This window comes from Fusarium keratoplasticum, chromosome 1, assembly GCF_025433545.1.
Source record: "Fusarium keratoplasticum isolate Fu6.1 chromosome 1, whole genome shotgun sequence".
Lineage (NCBI taxonomy): Eukaryota > Fungi > Ascomycota > Sordariomycetes > Hypocreales > Nectriaceae > Fusarium > Fusarium keratoplasticum.
The window spans coordinates 883,860-902,817 of record NC_070529.1 but is presented as its reverse complement, the minus strand read 5'-3'; the positions used below and the strand labels follow the sequence as shown (position 1 = coordinate 902,817).

General features: G+C 54.1%; 8 protein-coding genes across 8 annotated transcripts; 4 read left to right on the top strand and 4 right to left on the bottom strand.

Annotated features, from left to right (window-relative positions):
- Nucleotides 1-199: 199 nt before the first annotated feature.
- On the top strand, nt 200-2,117 carry NCS57_00027800 (uncharacterized protein; the record flags this gene model as incomplete). Its single annotated transcript, XM_053050365.1, has 2 exons — nt 200-1,243; nt 1,290-2,117. 2 exons carry the CDS (start codon nt 200-202, stop codon nt 2,115-2,117), a joined length of 1,872 nt encoding a protein of 623 aa, XP_052918880.1.
- A 385-nt stretch (nt 2,118-2,502) lies between these two features.
- Nucleotides 2,503-2,860, bottom strand: NCS57_00027700 (Mitotic-spindle organizing protein 1; the record flags this gene model as incomplete). Its single annotated transcript, XM_053050364.1, has 3 exons — nt 2,503-2,577; nt 2,644-2,721; nt 2,789-2,860. The coding sequence occupies 3 exons, from the start codon at nt 2,858-2,860 to the stop codon at nt 2,503-2,505; spliced, it is 225 nt and encodes a 74-aa protein (XP_052918879.1).
- Nucleotides 2,861-3,310: 450 nt separating this feature from the next.
- Nucleotides 3,311-4,140, bottom strand: NCS57_00027600 (Kinetochore protein SPC25; the record flags this gene model as incomplete). The annotated part of the gene is made up of 2 exons (XM_053050363.1): nt 3,311-3,858; nt 3,912-4,140. The coding sequence occupies 2 exons, from the start codon at nt 4,138-4,140 to the stop codon at nt 3,311-3,313; spliced, it is 777 nt and encodes a 258-aa protein (XP_052918878.1).
- A 475-nt stretch (nt 4,141-4,615) lies between these two features.
- Nucleotides 4,616-7,761, top strand: NCS57_00027500 (uncharacterized protein; the record flags this gene model as incomplete). Its single annotated transcript, XM_053050362.1, has 3 exons — nt 4,616-4,739; nt 4,793-6,755; nt 6,804-7,761. 3 exons carry the CDS (start codon nt 4,616-4,618, stop codon nt 7,759-7,761), a joined length of 3,045 nt encoding a protein of 1,014 aa, XP_052918877.1.
- A 259-nt stretch (nt 7,762-8,020) lies between these two features.
- Nucleotides 8,021-10,121, top strand: NCS57_00027400 (PITH domain-containing protein; the record flags this gene model as incomplete). Its single annotated transcript, XM_053050361.1, has 3 exons — nt 8,021-8,358; nt 8,411-8,784; nt 9,118-10,121. Exons 1-3 carry the CDS (start codon nt 8,105-8,107, stop codon nt 10,119-10,121), a joined length of 1,632 nt encoding a protein of 543 aa, XP_052918876.1. The 5' UTR covers nt 8,021-8,104.
- Nucleotides 10,122-10,313: 192 nt separating this feature from the next.
- Nucleotides 10,314-11,059, bottom strand: NCS57_00027300 (uncharacterized protein; the record flags this gene model as incomplete). Its single annotated transcript, XM_053050360.1, has 2 exons — nt 10,876-11,059; nt 10,314-10,798 (listed from the first exon to the last, which is right to left on the bottom strand). The coding sequence occupies exons 1-2, from the start codon at nt 11,039-11,041 to the stop codon at nt 10,314-10,316; spliced, it is 651 nt and encodes a 216-aa protein (XP_052918875.1). The 5' UTR covers nt 11,042-11,059.
- A 288-nt stretch (nt 11,060-11,347) lies between these two features.
- Nucleotides 11,348-12,121, top strand: NCS57_00027200 (uncharacterized protein; the record flags this gene model as incomplete). The annotated part of the gene is made up of 2 exons (XM_053050359.1): nt 11,348-11,447; nt 11,499-12,121. The coding sequence occupies 2 exons, from the start codon at nt 11,348-11,350 to the stop codon at nt 12,119-12,121; spliced, it is 723 nt and encodes a 240-aa protein (XP_052918874.1).
- A 203-nt stretch (nt 12,122-12,324) lies between these two features.
- NCS57_00027100 (Ankyrin repeat protein nuc-2) lies at nt 12,325-16,225 on the bottom strand (the record flags this gene model as incomplete). The annotated part of the gene is made up of 7 exons (XM_053050358.1): nt 12,325-12,507; nt 12,561-14,350; nt 14,405-15,197; nt 15,252-15,302; nt 15,371-15,493; nt 15,969-16,053; nt 16,224-16,225. Coding segments are annotated over 7 exons (3,027 nt in total).
- Nucleotides 16,226-18,958: the final 2,733 nt, after the last annotated feature.

Genomic DNA, 18,958 nt, shown 5'->3' with positions numbered 1-18,958 from the left:
CCCAAGTCTTTTTTACTCGCCTGTGACTCTGTTATTACCCTTCTTTGACCTCGTTAGATCCATCTTCTCCATCGTCATTCCCTCCTCTCCCCCTCCTTTCCAAGGCCGCGGCGCACGCCTATTCGACATCCCGACCTCGCGCCATACCCTTTCCTTGGATCGCCCGCTGTTTAAGTCGCCCGCCTCCGACTAGGCCCAAATGTCCTCCCTCGTCTCCGAGTTCCTCATTAACCCCGTCCTGCGCCAGGCACGTCGATTCTCTGAAATCTCGCGATCTACCTTTGCTGGAGATGGAGGTGATTCGGCAGATCACACCGACGCAGTGAGCGACTCTGGCCACGTCGATAGCCCTGTTCCTACCGATAATCCGACATCTGCTGCTCCTGAACCGGAGTCCAGGCCCGCCCCAGAGTCTCCCCTCACACGACCCCTCAGCGTCTCGACCCTAGAGACCAGAGTCGAAGAGATCGAACCCGTTCCGATCATGGCTGAAGGGTCTCCCCCTCGCGATCACATTGGCATTGCGCTGAGTCCGCTCAGCTCTCGCCGGATTCCAGAAGACGATGGCATGCGCGAGCTGCGGTCCCGGATACATGCGATCAACGCCAAGGATATCTCCCCGCCTGAAAAGGCGCGGCAGATCCACGATGCTCTGCTAGAAGGCTACAATGCCTCCAGAAACGTCTTGCATGCGAAGAAGCCCTTGGAGAGTGGCGACGGTCTGGAACATGCTCTTGCACAGTCTCCCTCGTCGCCGGCATCTCGACCATTAAAGTTTTGGCAGCACCAGGCTGAGGAAGAGTCTTTCGTCTTGACTGAGGAGGACAAGAAACCATCATTTGTGCCTGTGAAGCCTCCAAAGCGTCACGGCAGTGAAACACCTGTGGAACCACTCGAGGTGGTACCAGAGACGGAACAGCCCCTTGGATGTCAGCACTATGAGCGGAACGTCAAGATGCAGTGCTTCACATGCAAGAAGTGGTACACCTGTCGCTTCTGTCATGATGCGAATGAGGACCACAACCTCATCCGTTCCGAGACCAGGAATATGCTCTGCATGATCTGCACAACCCCTCAGAAGGCTTCCGACATGTGCATCAACTGCGGCGAGATATCCGCTCACTATTACTGCAATATCTGCAAGCTATGGGAGAACCGCCAAAGCAAGCCCATCTACCATTGCAGCGACTGTGGCATCTGTCGACGCGGCATGGGTCTGGGCAAGGACTTTTTTCACTGCAAGGTAAGGCGAATGTGTCTCATGAGACGGTCACCCGCTAACGGCATAGACCTGTCGTGCATGCATCTCTACATCGATCGAGAGCTCGCACAAGTGTATCGAGAGGTCGACAGACTGTGACTGTCCCATCTGTGGCGAGTATCTCTTCACCTCTCCCCGGCCCGTTGTGTTTATGCACTGCGGCCACAGCATCCACAAGAAATGTTACGAACAACACATGAAAGTGTCTTACAAGTGTCCAATCTGCAACAAGAGTCTCACGAATATGGAGAGCCAGTTCCGGAATCTGGATGTGGCAATTCAGAGCCAGCCTATGCCCCCCGAGTTCCGCGACACCACCGCAGTCATTCTATGTAACGATTGCTCAGGCAAGAGCACAGTTCGATATCACTGGCTGGGACTAAAATGCTCCATCTGTCGATCATACAACACGGTGGAGTTGAATATTGTAGGAGGCGAGCGCTTGCCAGCACAGCCCTCGATGAATGAAGAAGGGGAGGCTTCGACAGAGCCAAGAGAAAATGGTCGAGATGCCTCGACTTCTATTAGTGGAAGTCGAGGTGCTATTGCGGTATCAAACAGGCGTAGGCACTCATCTCATGGTGTCGAGGCGCAGTTTCGTGCCCCAGACAGGGTCGCACGATCTGTATCGCCTGTCAACATGGGATTCGATTCCATTGGGGCTCATCTACCTCCTGACGAAGAATCCGAAGATGATATCCTCGGTCTGTGGAGGAGCCGAAACCGCAACGATGAATCGAGCGACGACGACTCTGAGCTAGATGATCTCAGTGATGATGCGTTGTCCGAGGCAGAAGACGAGGAAGACGACGACGATGATGATGCTAACGAAATTGTTCTAATTGGGCACAGATGAGGGACGAATATTTGATAACATGTCTCTGAGCTCATGTTCGAAACTGAAACGAGGTTGGAATTGGACTCTTTTTGCAAGGCGTTTGGATGGGTCGCATTGGCTTCAAGGGGATACCAGCCTACGGTTGCTCAACTTTGTGTTATTACGGTACACTGCATCTCGAGAGGCGTTTGATAGTCGTCAGTAGTTCTACGGTGTAGTCAATGGGACGCAGCAGGCCCAAATGGCATGGTTGTTTTGGATACAAGAGGTCATACTCGTCCATCGTGTTGATTCATGTGTATCAAGTGAGACGCGGTTACTCCGCCAAACGCCCAGTCCGAATAGTAAACAATCCCATGACCCAGTTTCCAAATCCAATCATCGTAAATGCATTGCTCTAGTCTTAGCGTCTTCGGGTTGACGCTGACATGGGCTGTTCAACCTGTTGGGCCTCTTGCCGGAGCTCCTTGATGACTTGCTAAACGCCTATCAGCACAACTCGTTGACTGCGATGAGAATGGGAGAGCCATGGAGTGAAACATACCGCGAGAGCCTCCGGATTCACACCGCGCTCAATCATAGAGATGCAGATAGACAAGGTGCGGCGATCAAGATGGCAGTTCTAGGGTTGGGCATAGGTCAGCATGGTCAGGCCTCATCAGCGCGTCCAGGCTGAACAATAGACGTACGAGAATGGTGGAGATCTCGTGGAGGATATCCACGGCTTGCTGCGCGGCAGCGTGCTTGTCTGGCTCAGGCATGTTGGGCGGGTTTGATGTGGTTTTAGATGGAGAGTTGGGAGATGGATGGGAAGTGGAGGTGTGATGGCCGATGTGGGGGAGACGCGACGCGATTTGGTGACTTTGTAATGCGCAAGAACAACTCTGTCTCTAAGCAGGGAGCGAAAAATATGGCAGAGATACAAAGGCTCCTAAAATATCCCATCACTTTAATCGAGGGCTAATATACTGTTTGCGTACAAAAACCGGATGTGTTGGCTATCATGTCTTAAAATAGCGTCCGGTGAATCTCTTGATAGAGGGTTGATGATTCAAAGAGTCAGTCAAGATTCCTAGAAACTGGTTGAACAGCTCTATTATCGGCTGAATTCAATAACAAGTAGTCGAATTTCTTCAGTCAAAGAACGAATAACTTGGTATACGCAACATTATATCCATAACACATAATACATCATTACAACTTCAACACATCTAGGACTTCATCGCTTCCGCAAACAACTCCCTCATCCCCTTGAGCAGAGTTACCAACTCCCTCGACTCATTCACTCTGTCGAGCACCTTCTCCACCTTCTCCCTCTCGACCTTTGGCCGGCAGTGCTTGACATCATAGTCCCGCGAGCTAGTCACCAGCTCAAACCAAGCCTCTCTCTCCCAATCCTTCTCATCAATGTGCGTGTACACAAACTTGAGTCGGTCGTCGTGCCCCGCGCCCTCGATCTTGAGGCACAGGTTGGTGATCCAAAAGTCGAGCTCGGGCACGTTGAAGCGGGACTGCGCCTGCTGCTGCTGCGCGTGGGCCCGCTGCGCTGCGAGGCGGGCATCGATCTCGGCCTGGGTCTGCGCAATCTCGGCCTTGAGGCTATCGCGGGTCGCCAGATGGTTGTCGCGCTGGGCGGCGAGGGAGTTGATTGCTGCCTCCATCTCGCGGGTCTCGGCTTCCTCCTTCTCGACGGTTTGCTGGTGTGTGGATGTCTTGACCTGAATAATTTCGATATCTCGCTTCTTCATACGTTGGTCCTCTAGAAAGCAGCAGTTAGCAGGTGAAAGAAACCTCTAGATCGAGTTCTCGTACCCTGAAGTTCAGCGACATTCATGCGGAACTGGTTGCGCTCCTCCAAGACTCGCTTGCGGCCCTGCTCGATAAATGCGTCGAACCTGGCAGTGAACTTGGCCATGCGGTCGCGCAGGTCGTCGAAGCCAAAGTTGATGTTTGGCAGGGTGTCTGCGACCGAGGGGCCAACAGGCGCCATGCTCTGGCGGCTGAGGCTTGCGGAAAGTGATGACTGGAAATCGGTAGCCATTGCGATTCGGTATATGCGCGGTGTAGTTAAACAATGTGGTCAAGCTGTAGTCTCGCTTCACGATCTTGTTTCGTGGTGGGTGCTGGTGATTGTGGTGGATGCGACAAGGACCCCTCGGAGTATATTTACACTTGGATGAGGGCGTTGCTCGGCCGACCCCATATAGGTGTGGCGCATGCAGTTCGCACCGCCACGTGGGGCCTGAAAGCTTCAATTCACGTCGCAACGCGCAGAGTAAAGCAACTCTCCTTGTCCAACTCTTGGATAACGCTCATTCGTCGTAGCCTGTATAGTTACCGCCCTTACACCGTCACCGCATTCATCCAGCTCGCTTAGGATGCCGGCCTAAGTCTCTCACTATTATCTTCTCATGCTCCCGCTCGAGACTCTCTTGCACCTGCGCTAGCTCATCTCGCGATGAAGAAAGGAATATCGGCCAAACTCTTATTACATTGGACATCGATACTAGGGCCAAATGGCTGAGGCCAGGCGACTCACGGACCTAATCCACGGTCACGTAGGACGTCTGACTTATATTTCTCCTGAGAATGCGACGTCTCAACTCGGTTCTCTTCACACCAGCCGCGTAACTTCTGAAGGTGAGTTTTTACCCTGTTTTGCGCCTCATGCCATGCTGACCACATACCTTCAGCGCCGCACTTCAGAGTCATTGGATCTTCAGCGGAGCTATATCCGCCGTCAAAGTCATCAGCTCCCGAAGTCTCGTCGAATCTCTGGCAGGAACGCCGGACCCAGAGACGATGGCTTCTCCAGTCGCATCCTGAAGCCTTCGTGGGAAACTCAGCCCTGCAGGAGCTCTTGGAAGAGAACATGAATCGCTATTCTAAAGTCGAAGGCGAAGCAGTCGACCGCCCTTTGCTTTCCATCGGCCAGATGACAAATGTCGCCGACAGTTCAAGAGTCAAGGGGGCCCTGATGCTAGCTGCGGTCACCGGCGAGTCTGGCGAACTTCTCAGGCTAGCACGTATTGACGAGTCGAAATGGCAATGGGACCATAACAAGGACACGGCCCTGCACTTGTCCGTCATCGACCCTGAAGACCCGGATGAAGAGGCAATCTGGGCCAGTGATGGTCTGCCAATCTCACAAGTCAAGTTTGCAACCAGCCTCACCCGATACGACGCTGTACGCTGGGTCATTGTGCAAAAGCAGACATCCACCACAATCCTTCAGCCAGAGTATCACAAAGTCCCGGTCGCCCAGCCGCCCACCGCAGACCTCGATGCCCAGCAACAACGACTATCGCGGATCGACCCAAATCCTATCGTAACGCTGTCTCATAAGAAGACCGGCAGCAACGCACAGGTGGATGTCACTTTCAACCCCAATTCGAAAGGTCAGCATCCACAGATGGCCATCATTGATGAGTGCGGATACTGGAGTGTGTGGGACGTTATCGGAAACAAGAACACGCGACTTGCACTGCAGAAATGTGGTCACATTTCAGAAGGTCTACTAAACGAGTTACCCTCCACGACAGAGTCCTCGGCTGAGAAGCATGGCATCTTGTTTGTTGGTACCGCCAAGGTAGACAGCTTTTGGGAGGACGCAACACAAGGCGATGATGACGATGCCAACGGATTTGCCAGCCGGTCAAGTCATCTGCTGCTCTGGAACCGAGAGAAATATGAAGTGATTGACATGGCGTCAAACATGGCTCTCCCTCGGCTACCAATCTTGACTCCTTTGAAAGGAAAGCCTGATTCAATTCTTGATGTTCGCATCAGCCCAGTTAACCAGAACCACATTTTCGTATTGACGATGCAAAACTTGTTTTGGATCGACTTGTTCGCACCCAACAGAGAAGAGGACGAGCCGTCAAAGCCCACTATCCTAGCCACTTCTCCCCATCTGCTCAACGGAGAAGGACTCAGGATAACCACGTGCCGAGCCTCGGAGGAGAATCAAGATTCCGCTATGGTGTTTACCTTTTCTCCTATCCATAGACAGCTCCACACCTACTGGTTTGGACATTCAAAGGACAAAGACCTTCCACAATGGCATCGCCAGGTCTTGACTGTGCCTCATGAGAACACGGCTGCGCAGAGCGATATCCAGTCGCTCGAGATCCGCCCCGCCAAGCTCACGCGAAACGGAGCATCTGCAACTGGAACTGGATTCGAGTATCTCAATGCTGGTGTTCAGTTTTACCAGGGAACCATTCTTAACAAGGATCTCGGAGTGCGATATTGCATTTGTGCTTCAGCCAAGGACCGTGATATGCAGATCGTACTACCAACCGGTCGGATAAAACGGTCCAAGACGGCTCAAGCGAAACGATGGAGGAAGAAGCGAAATCGATTCCTTCGACACATGGGTGAGGTGTTTGTGCTTCCTGACAGCCTAGCTGACACTGAGCTGGCGCAGCTCGTGCAACCTCATTCCCACAGAAGCGAACTTGATTCCATAAACATAAGGGAATCTTCGGTTTTTGGACCAGTTCATCTGAAGCTTGACTTTCTCTGCCGAGCCCTCCTGGATAACCTGATGGCTGTTTCCACGAGTTCTCATGATATACCTCCTGCCTTGCTCTCAGCTATTCAGGAACACATCGCAGAGGGTACAGCTGAAGGGAGACTTTCACTCAGGACTTGGTAAGTTCTCTTTTTAAGTCCAAAAGGACGTAACTAACTCCCTTGTAGGAAAGAAATCGGTCAAGGCCTTGATCAGCTGCAGTTGGAAACCGACGACGGTACGGCACAGATCAACATGTTGGACTTGTTCCTAGAAGATGATGGCCAGGCTGTCGTTACTCAACTCGGAAGACAGACCTCGAAAGAATGGGTCAGGGAATTAATCAGCCTGTCACATCTCAATCAGACCTACGTGGGTCTCTGGCTTGATCAGCTGGAGGGCAGGTTGCCAAATGAGGATGAGGAGACCAGGCGAGGTTGGATCGCAGACCTGGCCAAGGACATGTTCCTAGCTACGGCCGGTGTCATGGTCCAGGACACTCCTCTTCTGGGTTCTGGAAGTCGTGAGATTGACGAAGGGGGGGTTCATGATACACAAATACGGTCAAGCTCGATACCTATCAAGGCATCGCAGTCGTCGGATCCCGGAATTCCTTCATCGCCCATCAGCACAACGCCAAACGAGACCAACGACGCAGCGATCCGACGACTACAGCTACTTGCGCCATCATTACGGCTGGACAAGATGGCGTCTGCCAAGCAATCGACCGTCTTGCCTTACTGGCCCACCGAGCGCGGTGTTGGTACAGAAGACTATGTTTCCAGCGTTGCTGTTGCAAGCGACAAGAAGTTTGACGATGCGAGACAGCGATTGCAGAGGATAGAGACCAAACGCAAGGCCCATGCTGAAAAGTATAAACTACCAGCATTTATGAGACAGGGCGGAAGTTCCCAAAGGGCAACACAGGGCTCATCACAGGTTCGCCCGCCAGCAGAGGAGGGTACATCGCTCCCAGCCCTACCAGCACAGCCGGTACAGATCATGTCGAGCCAGCAGCGGGTACCTGAATCTTCACAGAGCCAGGGACTCCTGGGACCTGCGTTTACCATGAGCCAGCCGGTGTCGGGTGTGTTTGGAGATCGGAAGAAGGTGAAGAAGGGCAAGAGGAAGAGTGGATTTAGATGAGACGACATTGGATTTATACCCAGGAAAGGATCTGATAGGACATGGACATATGAGATGCTTGATGTGAAGATGAATATATTGCTTGTATCTGGAATGTCAGGAATTTGCCACATTAGTGTTGTTGATGCCAAGTTTGCAGTGTCTTTGTTCATGATGAATGTAGGGCGCTTACAGACGGCAGCCTGCTAAAAACGTCATTTGTGGATTCCAGTTCCATATGTACCTGACTTACAACCAACATCAACAACTCGACTCAACCCATCCATCACTTGCTTCCCACAAAGCACATAAAAGCGATATATTCAGAGTCACCTTTCACCATCAAGAGCAGCAGCTCATAAAAATGTCTCACTGCCACGACGAGCACGTCGGCCACGGTGGTCACGACCATGACCATGAGCACGACCACTCAGACGACATCACTCCCGCCGTGCAGCACTCTCTGTACAGCCAGATCAACTTTGACCACATTGTGACGCTCAACGAGGCGCAGCGGGACGTCGGGCAGGCTGTCGTCAAGAAGACGTGGCAGGAGAGGCTCAGCGTGGAACCTGAGCTGGCGAGCGATGTGGATGAGCAGCTCCTCATGACGGTGCCGTGAGTTTCTCTCATCCACTACAACATTGATACATGTACTGATAAATGTCAGATTCACTTCTCAGATCAAGCTTCACTCCATCCTCATCCGCACTTCCCCCTCTGCCTCAGCCCCCAAGACCCTACACCTCTTCATCAACCGCGACGACATCGACTTTGCCGCCGCCGAAGAGCTCGACCCCGTGCAGACCCTCGAGCTCTCCCAGACGGGCGAACTCCAGGAAGTCCCCGTTCGCCGGGCGCTGTTCGGCAAGGTCCAGCGTCTGGTGCTCTTCTTCCCCGACAACTTTGGCGACGGAGACGAGGACGTCACGAGGGTCTCGTACATTGGGTTCAAGGGCGAGTGGACGCAGCTTGGACGGGCGCCGGCTAATATTATTTATGAGGCCGCGGCGCAGCCTGGGGATCACAAGATCAAAGGGACGAGTGTGAATCAGATGGGGAGTGGGATTGGGGGGAGGGGACCTGGAGCGTAGATGAAGCAGAGTCAATGGGATCAAGTAGAACACGAGTATTCCAGAAGATGAATCAATCAAAATAAAGAGAAAATAAGCATTTCATCAAAAGAAACCATTTCGTTAAATCCTGCCGTCTATTCTCACTCGTCTCATGGTGGTTGATCTCAGTTCCCTCTAGCCGGGAATTCTCCGGCTTTTGCAAAAGCTCCATCTCAACCTCCCAAAAACTTTCACCACCAACGTCCAACGTCCAGAACACCACCGTCAATTCCACCTCTGGACGGCCCAATTGATCTCCCAGCTATGCCTCCCCGTCTACCGATCCGACTCGCCCTCCCCCGGCCCTGCGCCGCGGCGGCAACCCGCCCCCTCCTCCTCCCCCTCACGGCGACCCGCGGCGTCAAGAACGGATGGTCGACGGCTCCCCCTCGCAACAAGCACAAGCGCTTCAACCAGCCCTCGTCCGGTCTCCCCGCTCTCACCACCGGTCCTGCTGCTGCCCTCAAGCGCCGAGAGAACACGACGCCTCTCCGCACGGGTGTGCTGGCTATCAAGAAGGGCATGACGAGCGTCTTTGTTGGAAAGGTCCGCGTGCCGTGCACTGTTCTGCAGCTCGATCAGGTGCAGGTCATCGCCAACAAGACCCGTGAGAAGAATGGTTACTGGGCTGTGCAGATTGGCTCTGGCTCTCGAGACGGCCGCAACGTCACTAGCCCCTTGCTGGGATACTACGAAGCCAAGGGTATCGCCCCCAAGGCCGACCTCGCAGAGTTCATGGTCCGCGATCAGTCTGGCCTGCTGCCCGTCGGCGTCCAGATCCTCCCGGACTGGTTCAAGAAGGGCCAGTACGTCGACGTCAAGTCCCGCTCGAGGGGCATGGGCTTCGCCGGTGGTATGAAGCGCCACGGCTTCTCGGGTCAAGAGGCGTCGCACGGAAACTCCAAGAACCACCGCACCATCGGTACCACGGGTCCCTCGCAGGGCAGCGGTAGCAGAGTCCTTCCCGGGAAGAAGATGCCCGGCCGCATGGGCAACGAGTTCGTCACGGTGCAGAACCTCAAGGTCATGATGGTGGACAACGAGCTGGGCGTCGTGCTGGTCAGCGGGCCCATCGCCGGTCCCAAGGGCCGCGTCGTCCGGCTCCAGGACTCCAAGAAGCGCAAGGCGCCCCCGCAGCCGCATCGTGAGGCCGCCCTCGCGACTCTGCTAGAAAGGAACCCGGATCACGCCGAGAAGCTCCAGGCCGCGAGGGAGAAGCACCTGGTGCTCAAGGAGCAGAGAGAGGCGGCGCAGCTCGAGGCCTAATGTCATGTATGATGATGGGATTTGTATGAAGGGGGACCTTATGGGGGCAAAAAGGAGGAGATCATAGCGGGCTTTTTGTATTATACACACACACCATCTACCACTACTGTACAGATTCAACTACAACCGGAGTCCGAGGGTTATCATGTTTTTTTTTTTCACATCCATGTCGTCTTCTCCTCCTGTCGTTCCTCACTTGTACTCGACCTGCTTGCGGAAGCCTCTCGTGGGAGCATCCTCCTCCAACGCCGGCAATTCTTCCGCAGCACCACCCAACAACCCCTTGAAAGGATCACCGTTATCCAGCAGATCAAGCCTCGTGCCATCCTCCATAGTAAGGCTCCACTCGGTGGTATTGAAGAAGCCCTTGCTGGTGGGCCTGTTGCTCGCGAAGCGCATGACACCGACGCCCTTTGTGCCGCGGACCGAGAACCAAATGTCGATGCGGCCGTGCAGCTGGTTCATCTCGCCGTGGATCCAGGGGATCTGGTGCTTGAAGTAGACCTCGTCGCCCAGCAGGGCGCGGGCCTCGGGCGACGTGCGCAGGGCGTACAGCGTCGAAGACACTACGGGCGACGACATCTTTTGGTAGTTGAAGATGGCGACGGAGCAGGTGGCCACGATGACGATGAAGATGGGGAGCGTGCGGCGCCAACGGAAGCTCACTTCGGTGATGTCTGGACAGTACATATCAGCTAGATGTCGCCTTGACCGCATTGGCCTCGTCCGAGTGCGGGAAGAGTCGTCGTCGTACCTGGAAGCTCTCGATCCGCCCGTCTCGACATCAATGGCCCATCACCAGGCTTGGGCGCCCTCGTCATCCACCTCCTCTGCGCAGGCCTCAAAGCCGACGGCCTAGCCTCGAGGGCCGCGACGAGCCTACGCCGGACGAGCCGGGTGAGCACTATTTGCTGCGACATTGTTGGCTGTGATTGTTGGTGATGGAGGTTGTATATACATCAGGTGAGGGCAGGCTCACATTTGGGGTTCGGGGAAATTTTACTGCCGGATGCCGATGGGATAGTGGGGGAGAGCCCGCCGCCGTTGCGTCGCCTCGTGTGGCGTCATAAGGCTGAGCCTCAGCGACTCTGACCTCGTGAACCCCTGCGCATGTGACGACAGCTTTGTTACATCCACTACGTACCTTGACCATCATCGTCCTCTATTCCTCTCTTTTTCATCTTGATGGAAAATTGACATCTTTTCAAGTCGAAGAAGACATCATCATGTCTAGTTCAGGGGGCGCAACCGCCCGTCTGAGGCGCACATTCCACTATCCAGAAGAAGACTCCAACGACTCGCAGCCTGAAGCCCTCGACGAGCAAGGTATACCACCCCCTCCCGCTACATCACGGCAATAACTAACAGCGTCGCCAGAGCAGGAAGACCTCATAGAACGTCTCGTAGAAGAAAATGCCGCCCGAAACGCCCAGTTCCGTCGCCTCCTCCTCGCTCTACCTCTACTCGCTACCATACCCTACCTCCCGGCCCTCATCAACCCGCGGACGGCGCTCCTCGCGCTTCTCAGCCTCACATCTCTCTTCTCGACGGCATACCTTCTACATCACCAGCCACCCGCGACGTCGGGGATTGCTTTCCTCGACAAGTGGGCGCGTCCCAAGACCCCGCGTCCCACCCGCCCACCATCCTTGTCAACACGTGGCGAGTCGTCGGGAATAGCAGATGATGAAGACGACGAGGACGATGAAGTCGAGTACATCCCCAGAGGAAGACCTCGACAGAGGAGGAGTTCTTTCAGCTACGTTGAGAGAAAGTCCCCTCTCGAGATGTATCTGCCCTACCTGAACCTTGGCCTGGGTTTCATTTTGATTTTGATGGCCTGGGCCGTAGGCAGAGTAAAAAGTGAGGCTGTGTGGCCCGGAATGGGCTACCTGCCGCTTGTAGTGTATGGTGTAGTTTTGCTGGCAAAGATAGTCATGAGCGGCGTCGACCCTGAAAAGGAACTGTCGGCGCTCAAGTATGAGTACAAGGGAGCTTGATAATTTGTCCTTTATACGGACCCTGGTCACAAGTTGGAATAGCTGCAGGAACTGATTAATAGCTGCGCGAGTTTGGCTACCCAGCAACACCTCACGCAACGCCTCTAATGATTCTATCAAATGCATTTCTTTCATGTTGCTCCCTTCTATCCTCTCTCGTCCTAATGTTTATCGTGTAGGCATGTCTCATTATGACCCATCTACTACATGTCTATCGAATCGTTGAATCGCAAAATCCCATGGCTTTTCAAAACGCCATCAACACCCTTGGGTGGCCGCGGGAAAGGGTCCGTCATGGGGCTCGCGTCGGGGGAGTCTGAAGACTTGTCCATCACCAGCGCTAGTCCATGAGACTTGATGGCATCCACAAGCGCCGGCACCATGTCCTACTACAAGTTAGCCACCATCTAGTTTCAAAGGGTACAGGTTTTCAACATACCAACAGTCGAGAATAACAGATCAAACCCATAAAGTTGTTGCTCTGTGCAATCCTCACAACCTCCTTGATAGATGCACTTCGCCGACCACTGGTGAGGGCCGTGCCGTTGGCTCCCGTCGTTTCTTCCCGTCCCAGGTCGTTACACAGGAAGACGGGGAAATTTGGTTGTTTCCAGTTCAGTGCTGTGCATAGTCGAGGGTTGTAGCTGCTGAACACGATAGACCGCACCACATCAGGGGCCTGAGCACGTTGTGCCCGGGCATGGTCAAACACAATGTTGAGAATCGAGTCCACAAACACGTTGACGTCCAACGCAGGGCCCATAGAGAAGGCCTTTTCCTCCTCTGGTGTCGGATACAAGACCTGAAGATTGATGTGCATACCAGGATTCAGGAGTGTGAGTGCCTCTTGAAGCGTGATACCAGCCGTAGCAAGAATGTGGTAAACCTCCGCAATGCTTTCCGATGTCTTACTCGCCAAGCTGGGTAGGTCTGCACGGCTGTTGCTTCGCGCTGTCATAGACGTGAATTGCTCCAGGGTCAACCGGCAGACAGGAATATCAAGTCCGCCACAAGCTATGGTCCATCGAGGCCAGAGGACTGGGACACCATCACTGGTGTACTGAACAAAGATTCTCACATAGTCGCCGGATAGGCTCGATCCTGTAACAATGGCGCTCGTTGGTTGATTGAATTGGCTCGTAGCCTTCCAATACGTCTCAAAATCGGTGATCTCCAGGGGCTTTCCTTGGAACGGCTTGATGACCTGAACGTTGAAGCAGATCTGACCAATAGCACGAAGCCTAGGATCGAAAAGAGGCAGGCAGCACGTCGAAGTGCCCTGCAGGCCTTTGAAAATGCTGGATAGTGCAACCGTCTTCGCGATGACCTTAGCACCGTACGTAGGGAAGACGTCAATGTCCAGACTGAAAGAATCCAAGTTGTCCACCTGGAAAGAAACAATGCGGGTATCTTCTTGAAAGGGTAGAATAATGTTCTTGGGAATGAGATCTGAGACCTTGGAGGAAATAGTAAGCCGAGCAGCAGGATACTTGCCGTCCTGGAAGAACATAAGAGGTTGTTCGTCCAGGTCCCCAAACGTGATCTGAACAACCGTCTTGGTATCAAGGAAGTTGTGGCCATATCTCCTGAGGGGAATAATCGGAGGAGGAAGTTCGAGTTCGGGGATCGCATCCGGGTCCAGGGACATGGGCAAGGGGGCGCTGCTTGTTTCCAGAGGACCCAAAGCAGGTTGCACCATGAAAGGGCTTGCTCGCGGCCGCGTGTTGAAGGGTGTTAGGAGCTTCATACAGGCCAGATGCCCTTCCCAAGCAGCATAGTACATGGCTGGAAGGTCCTTTTCGTCCACAATGCTTGCGTCGACCCCAACCTTGAGCAATGCCTGAAGACAGTCGACATTTCCCTCGCTCGCGGAATGCACAAGGGGTGTCCATCCATAGAGCTTATCAACTTGATCCAAATCTGCACCGAATTGCTTCAGGAGCAACAGAAGCTCTGATGTCTGACCCGCCCTTGCCACTAGATGCTGGGGATACAGACCCTCGGCGTCTGGCAAGATCTTGGCACCGTGCTTGAGGAGAAGCTCAACAACCGCCACCGAGCCATGTTCGCATGCCAAATTCAGGGGGACGTGATCCGAGTCTCCGACAGGGTCGATACGTGCGGATCTAGCGAGGAGGAGTTCGATACATTCGAGGTGGCCGTGAATAATGGAGTGGATCAAGGGAGTAAAGTTGTCGTGGTCCGTCAGGTCAATCGTGCTTTGATTTGCTACATGGTTGTCAGCCACGAAACCTACAAGATAGGGGCTAGTATTTAGCATACCGTCCAATAGAAACTTGAGCATCTCCAATCTTCCATGAAGACTGGCATAATGCAGGGGAACTCGCCCATAGACATCTGTCCTGTCCACGGCGACATTGACTGAGAGGCCCCATTCCAGCACATACTGCTTCCCATAGATAGCAGCCTGGTGCAGGCAATTCCGCTCATTGATGTCGTCGTACGAGTGGAGGTCGACAAGGCCTGTATCGAGAAGAATTCGCAGAGACTCCTGGGGCGCTTCTGAAATGGCTGCCAAAAAGGTCCGCGTTATCCTCTCCATAAGCGAACTGTCGCCTTCATTGGTTTCATTAGCAGATCTCATCCTCATGAGCAAGTCCCGGAGAGATTCGTGGTTCCCTGCGATGACAGTGTCCAAAAGCAGCGTGTCTGCATCCCCTTCGTCTGTGCCCACGAAGTGCTGCGAAGTCACAACATGGTTGGTCTGGAAATTGACCTGGATTCCATCTGACCAGGCGCCGAGCTCTTGCAAGCTCGTGGTGGCCTGGTCAGATAGCTCACTTATGACGGTGGCATTGAAAAACGGTTGGACCTCTACGGCTCGCGAGAGGTAGAGCTCCTTGGTTTTGGATTTTGATGTCTTGTCCCACTTCTTGAGGATCTTGGAGAAGGCGGTGCCGTTGATTTCGACGAACTGTTGAAGCTTGTTCAGGTCGGTAGCAAACTGCTGGAAGCCCTCCTCGAGAGTAGTGAACTTTGCGGAACGGCGGGAGATGCCTTGCCGCGACTGGAGCACCTTTTTCTTGTCTAGTAGAGTCTTGAGGCGGATTTTGAGCTACAACGCGTCAGATGAACGTGCTGAACGAGGCTGATAGTCGTGTCGACGAACCTCGGCTTCCTTCTGTAGGTAGAAGGCATTGACTTTGTCGAGTTCCCGTTCCTGCTCATCGTTTAGCAACCACGGAGGGATGTTCATGGCGGAGACAAAGCACCGGGGAGGATCCTTACCAGCTGGAAGAAAAAGGTCGCCTTGTTGGCCTGGAGAGCGGCCTGGGAGTCGACGGGGGTAGCCGAGCGGAGGGCATCATTCTGGGAGGTGAGGGTCGGGGTTGCGGACAGCTTCTTGATGAGCTACATGGCACCGTGTTAGTGGCAGGCGTCCCAAGGGTCGTGGGGTCGCGTGCGGGCAGCGGGCGAAGAAACGTGCCCTTGGGCTGCAGAACGAATGGAGAAGCAAGGAGGTTTGCTTTTGGCAGCCCCCGTCACACTGCGTGATGCCTCCTGCTACAGGTAATCGCGATCTGCAGCTAGAACAAGCAGAGGATCGGAGAAGCTGCGCCGAGAAGGGCAGGTAAACAGGGCAAGGGCAAGGGTTACGGGCACGGATTCAGAGAGGGGGGTACAGACAATTGGGCTGGGGAATCGAGGACCTGAGAAACTTGGAACAGGGAGGTTGGACATGTCTGTGGAAGAAAAGTGATATAGTGGACCAAGCACCATGAAAGGGAGATGACAGCGGAGACGGGAGCCGGGGATTTCGGTAGCGGGAACGGGAACGGGGGGACCTGAACTGAACCAACGGGGGGCGGGAACGACATGGACATACCTTCTTCAGGGCTTTGTAGTTGACGAAGCTAGCCGCATACTCGGGCACCTCAAGCTGACGCTTCTGGATCTGCTTGCCGAACTTCCTGGGGGCGAGTGTGAGTTGTCTTGAACAATCCGGGTCTCACCACGATCACCAAGTTGCCATTGTCCAGCAAGAACCGTGCAGTTTAGAGCAGGTCCTCGAGGGGGGGGGGGCGTTAGGCTTGGGCTGGCTCTGATGTAGGCAGCAACAGGGGGGGCAGAGAGGGCTTACATGTTTCGGCTTGGACGCCCTCGAGCTGCCCTTGGCGTCCGAGAGGGGAGCTGATGAGGGAGCGAGTGAGTAAAAGCGACAGGAGTTGTCTACCAGGTCTTGCTTGGTAAGGGGGGATGAGACGACGGAATTTGCGGCTGGAATACGTGAGTCTCGGTGTCAGTTACAGCGTCTGTGTGGTAGGTATCTTGAGCGTCGTTTGTGCGTGAGTGCAACAGTGACGAGAGAGGCTGGAGCTGAAGGATAATAGGTAAGGTAGGTGACGAGGGGAGATGACTGGACAAGTCGAGGCAGGGCAAAGACTGGGTCTGGAGGAAGCCGAGTGAATGCCTTGGACATGGAAATGCAGTGTCAAGACAGGTCAGGCCGACATCAGCTCAGCCAGAGTTGAGAGGTCAGGTTGAAGGCCAGGCCGGGTGGAGAGTGGTATGGATGGTAGTGCAGTGTGAGTTGAAGCCCTGTGAGTCGTCGGATGCTCAACAACCGCCACTTCCCGTCGACGACACTGTTTAATTTTTTTTTCTCTCTCGACTTTGTCTGTCCCCTCAACTCTTGTCATGAAAAAGTGACACGATTAAACGCCTGGCGCCGCAGGGTCCTTTGATTCATCACCCGACCACCCGACAAGGCGGCGTGCGAGGTCGACTCCCGTAGGGCACGTGGGGGGGGTATTCCAGACTCTTGAGTCGGGCGAATGTCTTGCGAGGGTGTGAGGAGGGCGTGGGCGGCTGAAACTCGCCTCTTATGGGGTTGTTTTTTCCGCGCGAGATGCAGATGCGGGTATGGATGGGTATGGGTAGGCATGGATACGGTGTGGTGTAATAGGATTGAGGTGTTGGGATTGGATAGAGGTAGAGGAGATATTCGAGATGAGCACTCACCGAAGCCGAGGTAGGTAGGTACCTCAACTCTCAGGTACGGGCACTGGAAGCAGAGTCCAGGCAATAGTGAAGGTTCCTGGTTCCTTATTCCACCGTCGACCGAGTCCGAGTCCTTGCAGTTTGCGCGGCGGGTCTAGACCCCCGAATGAGTTTGTTCGTGGGGTGCGGGAGACGAAGTGAAGTCAAGTGAGGTGAGGCTTGTTGAGGTTGAAGTGAAGTGACGTGCGTGCATCCAAGACAAGACAGACGACACGACGTTGACAGCAAGGCAAGCCCAGGTAAACAAACACTGACGAAAAATGCAGCAAAGACAAAGAATCTTGCCAAAAAGAGGAAAAAGATGCGCGCTCCTTTACTGGTGTTGGGAGATTTTATTATGACAAAAGGTCGTGAGAGAGGGACTTGAGCCAAAAACCCGCCCCTCCGCCGTCCACGTCCACTTTGATGCTCAGTGGCTCTTGCAACGAGACGGTCAACCAAAAAGGCAGTCGGACCTTGAGCCCAGCACCTCTGAGGAAAGAAGCGGGGACAATTCAAGAGCCGTCGACTTTTTTTAGACCCTTTTTTTTTCGTTCTTGTTCTTTGTCGTATTCGACTGAATCGATCTAGGCGGGAATCGGCTTGGATCTCGTTCCTTTGGCTGTTGTTTTTTTGTCCTCTTCACCTCGACATTTTTAACTCATCTCTCGTTCGTTGTTCGTGCCTGCCCCCTCCGACTCCTGGTTCTCGTTCCGCCGGCGCCCGTGGTCCCACGGCGTCAACCAGCACGGCGGGGCTCGGAGGAGGCTCGTTGTCTCGTCTGCTAGCAGCCTAACAACTTGGGCACACCATCCCGGTGAACCCGTCATAGCAGCCCATCCTCTGCCCATAAAGCCTCTCCCCCCGTCGTCCTCGGAATAAGCATCCGCTAATCTCGACCCGTTCGCGCCAGCTTCTCGTGCGTGGCCGGCCGTTATCCGAATGTCCAATCGCCGTGCCGTATCCAACCCCGTGCTCGAGCGACAGGTGCTCCGTCTTGCACGGCCGGGGCACCGCCAACGTCGCCTGTTGCTGGCATGCACCGAGAGACTACATTGTGATGGGGTCTGTCGGGGCTTTCTCCGCGCGTCGGCGCTGCACTTTATCACGGCCAGTCCAATGATTAACGTAGCATGTGTCTCTGATGCGAGAAAGCCACGAGGGACGTCATACCCAACAAGTTCAAGGGGCTCTGGACCCGTCTCCTTGGTCTCTGTCGCTGCCCATATCACACGCCAATTGTGCCCAATACGTAACTCTGCAGTTCATGCGCTTGCTTTGCCTCATTTCCAGGTCTCCGGGACATCCTTGGAACGTCATACCAGCTTCTTCAGTTGTCTGACTAGTCCTATTGTCTTCTAATTCCTTCTCGGTTGCTCCATCTTCAGCCCCGTCACAATGACATCTTGCTTCGCACGCAAGCTGAGACCCTTCTTTGAATATTGATCACTGACTAATAGAATCTGCTCAACTCGGTCTCGGTGTTGACCTTGACATGGGATATCCAAGCAGACGGGTTCCCCGGATCACAGGTTCGACTGTGCTCTCAACCACCACTCGACCCGGTCCAGACCATCCAGGATCTCACACCCTTCGACCCTGCTCATGCAGTAAAGTCACGAGCCACATACAGTACGTAAGAGGAAAAAGAAATGCGGGTAGTGAATGAAGAGGCTACACTATGCTGCTGACCCAATACATTGAAACGGAGCTATACCCGGAAATAAACCACCCTTGACAGCGAGGTTGCCGATATGGTATCAAACTCATCTACCTCAGCTTCTCTCATGACCTTCCCTTGTCACGCTTCATCCTCTGGCATCCGCTCGTCTTCAC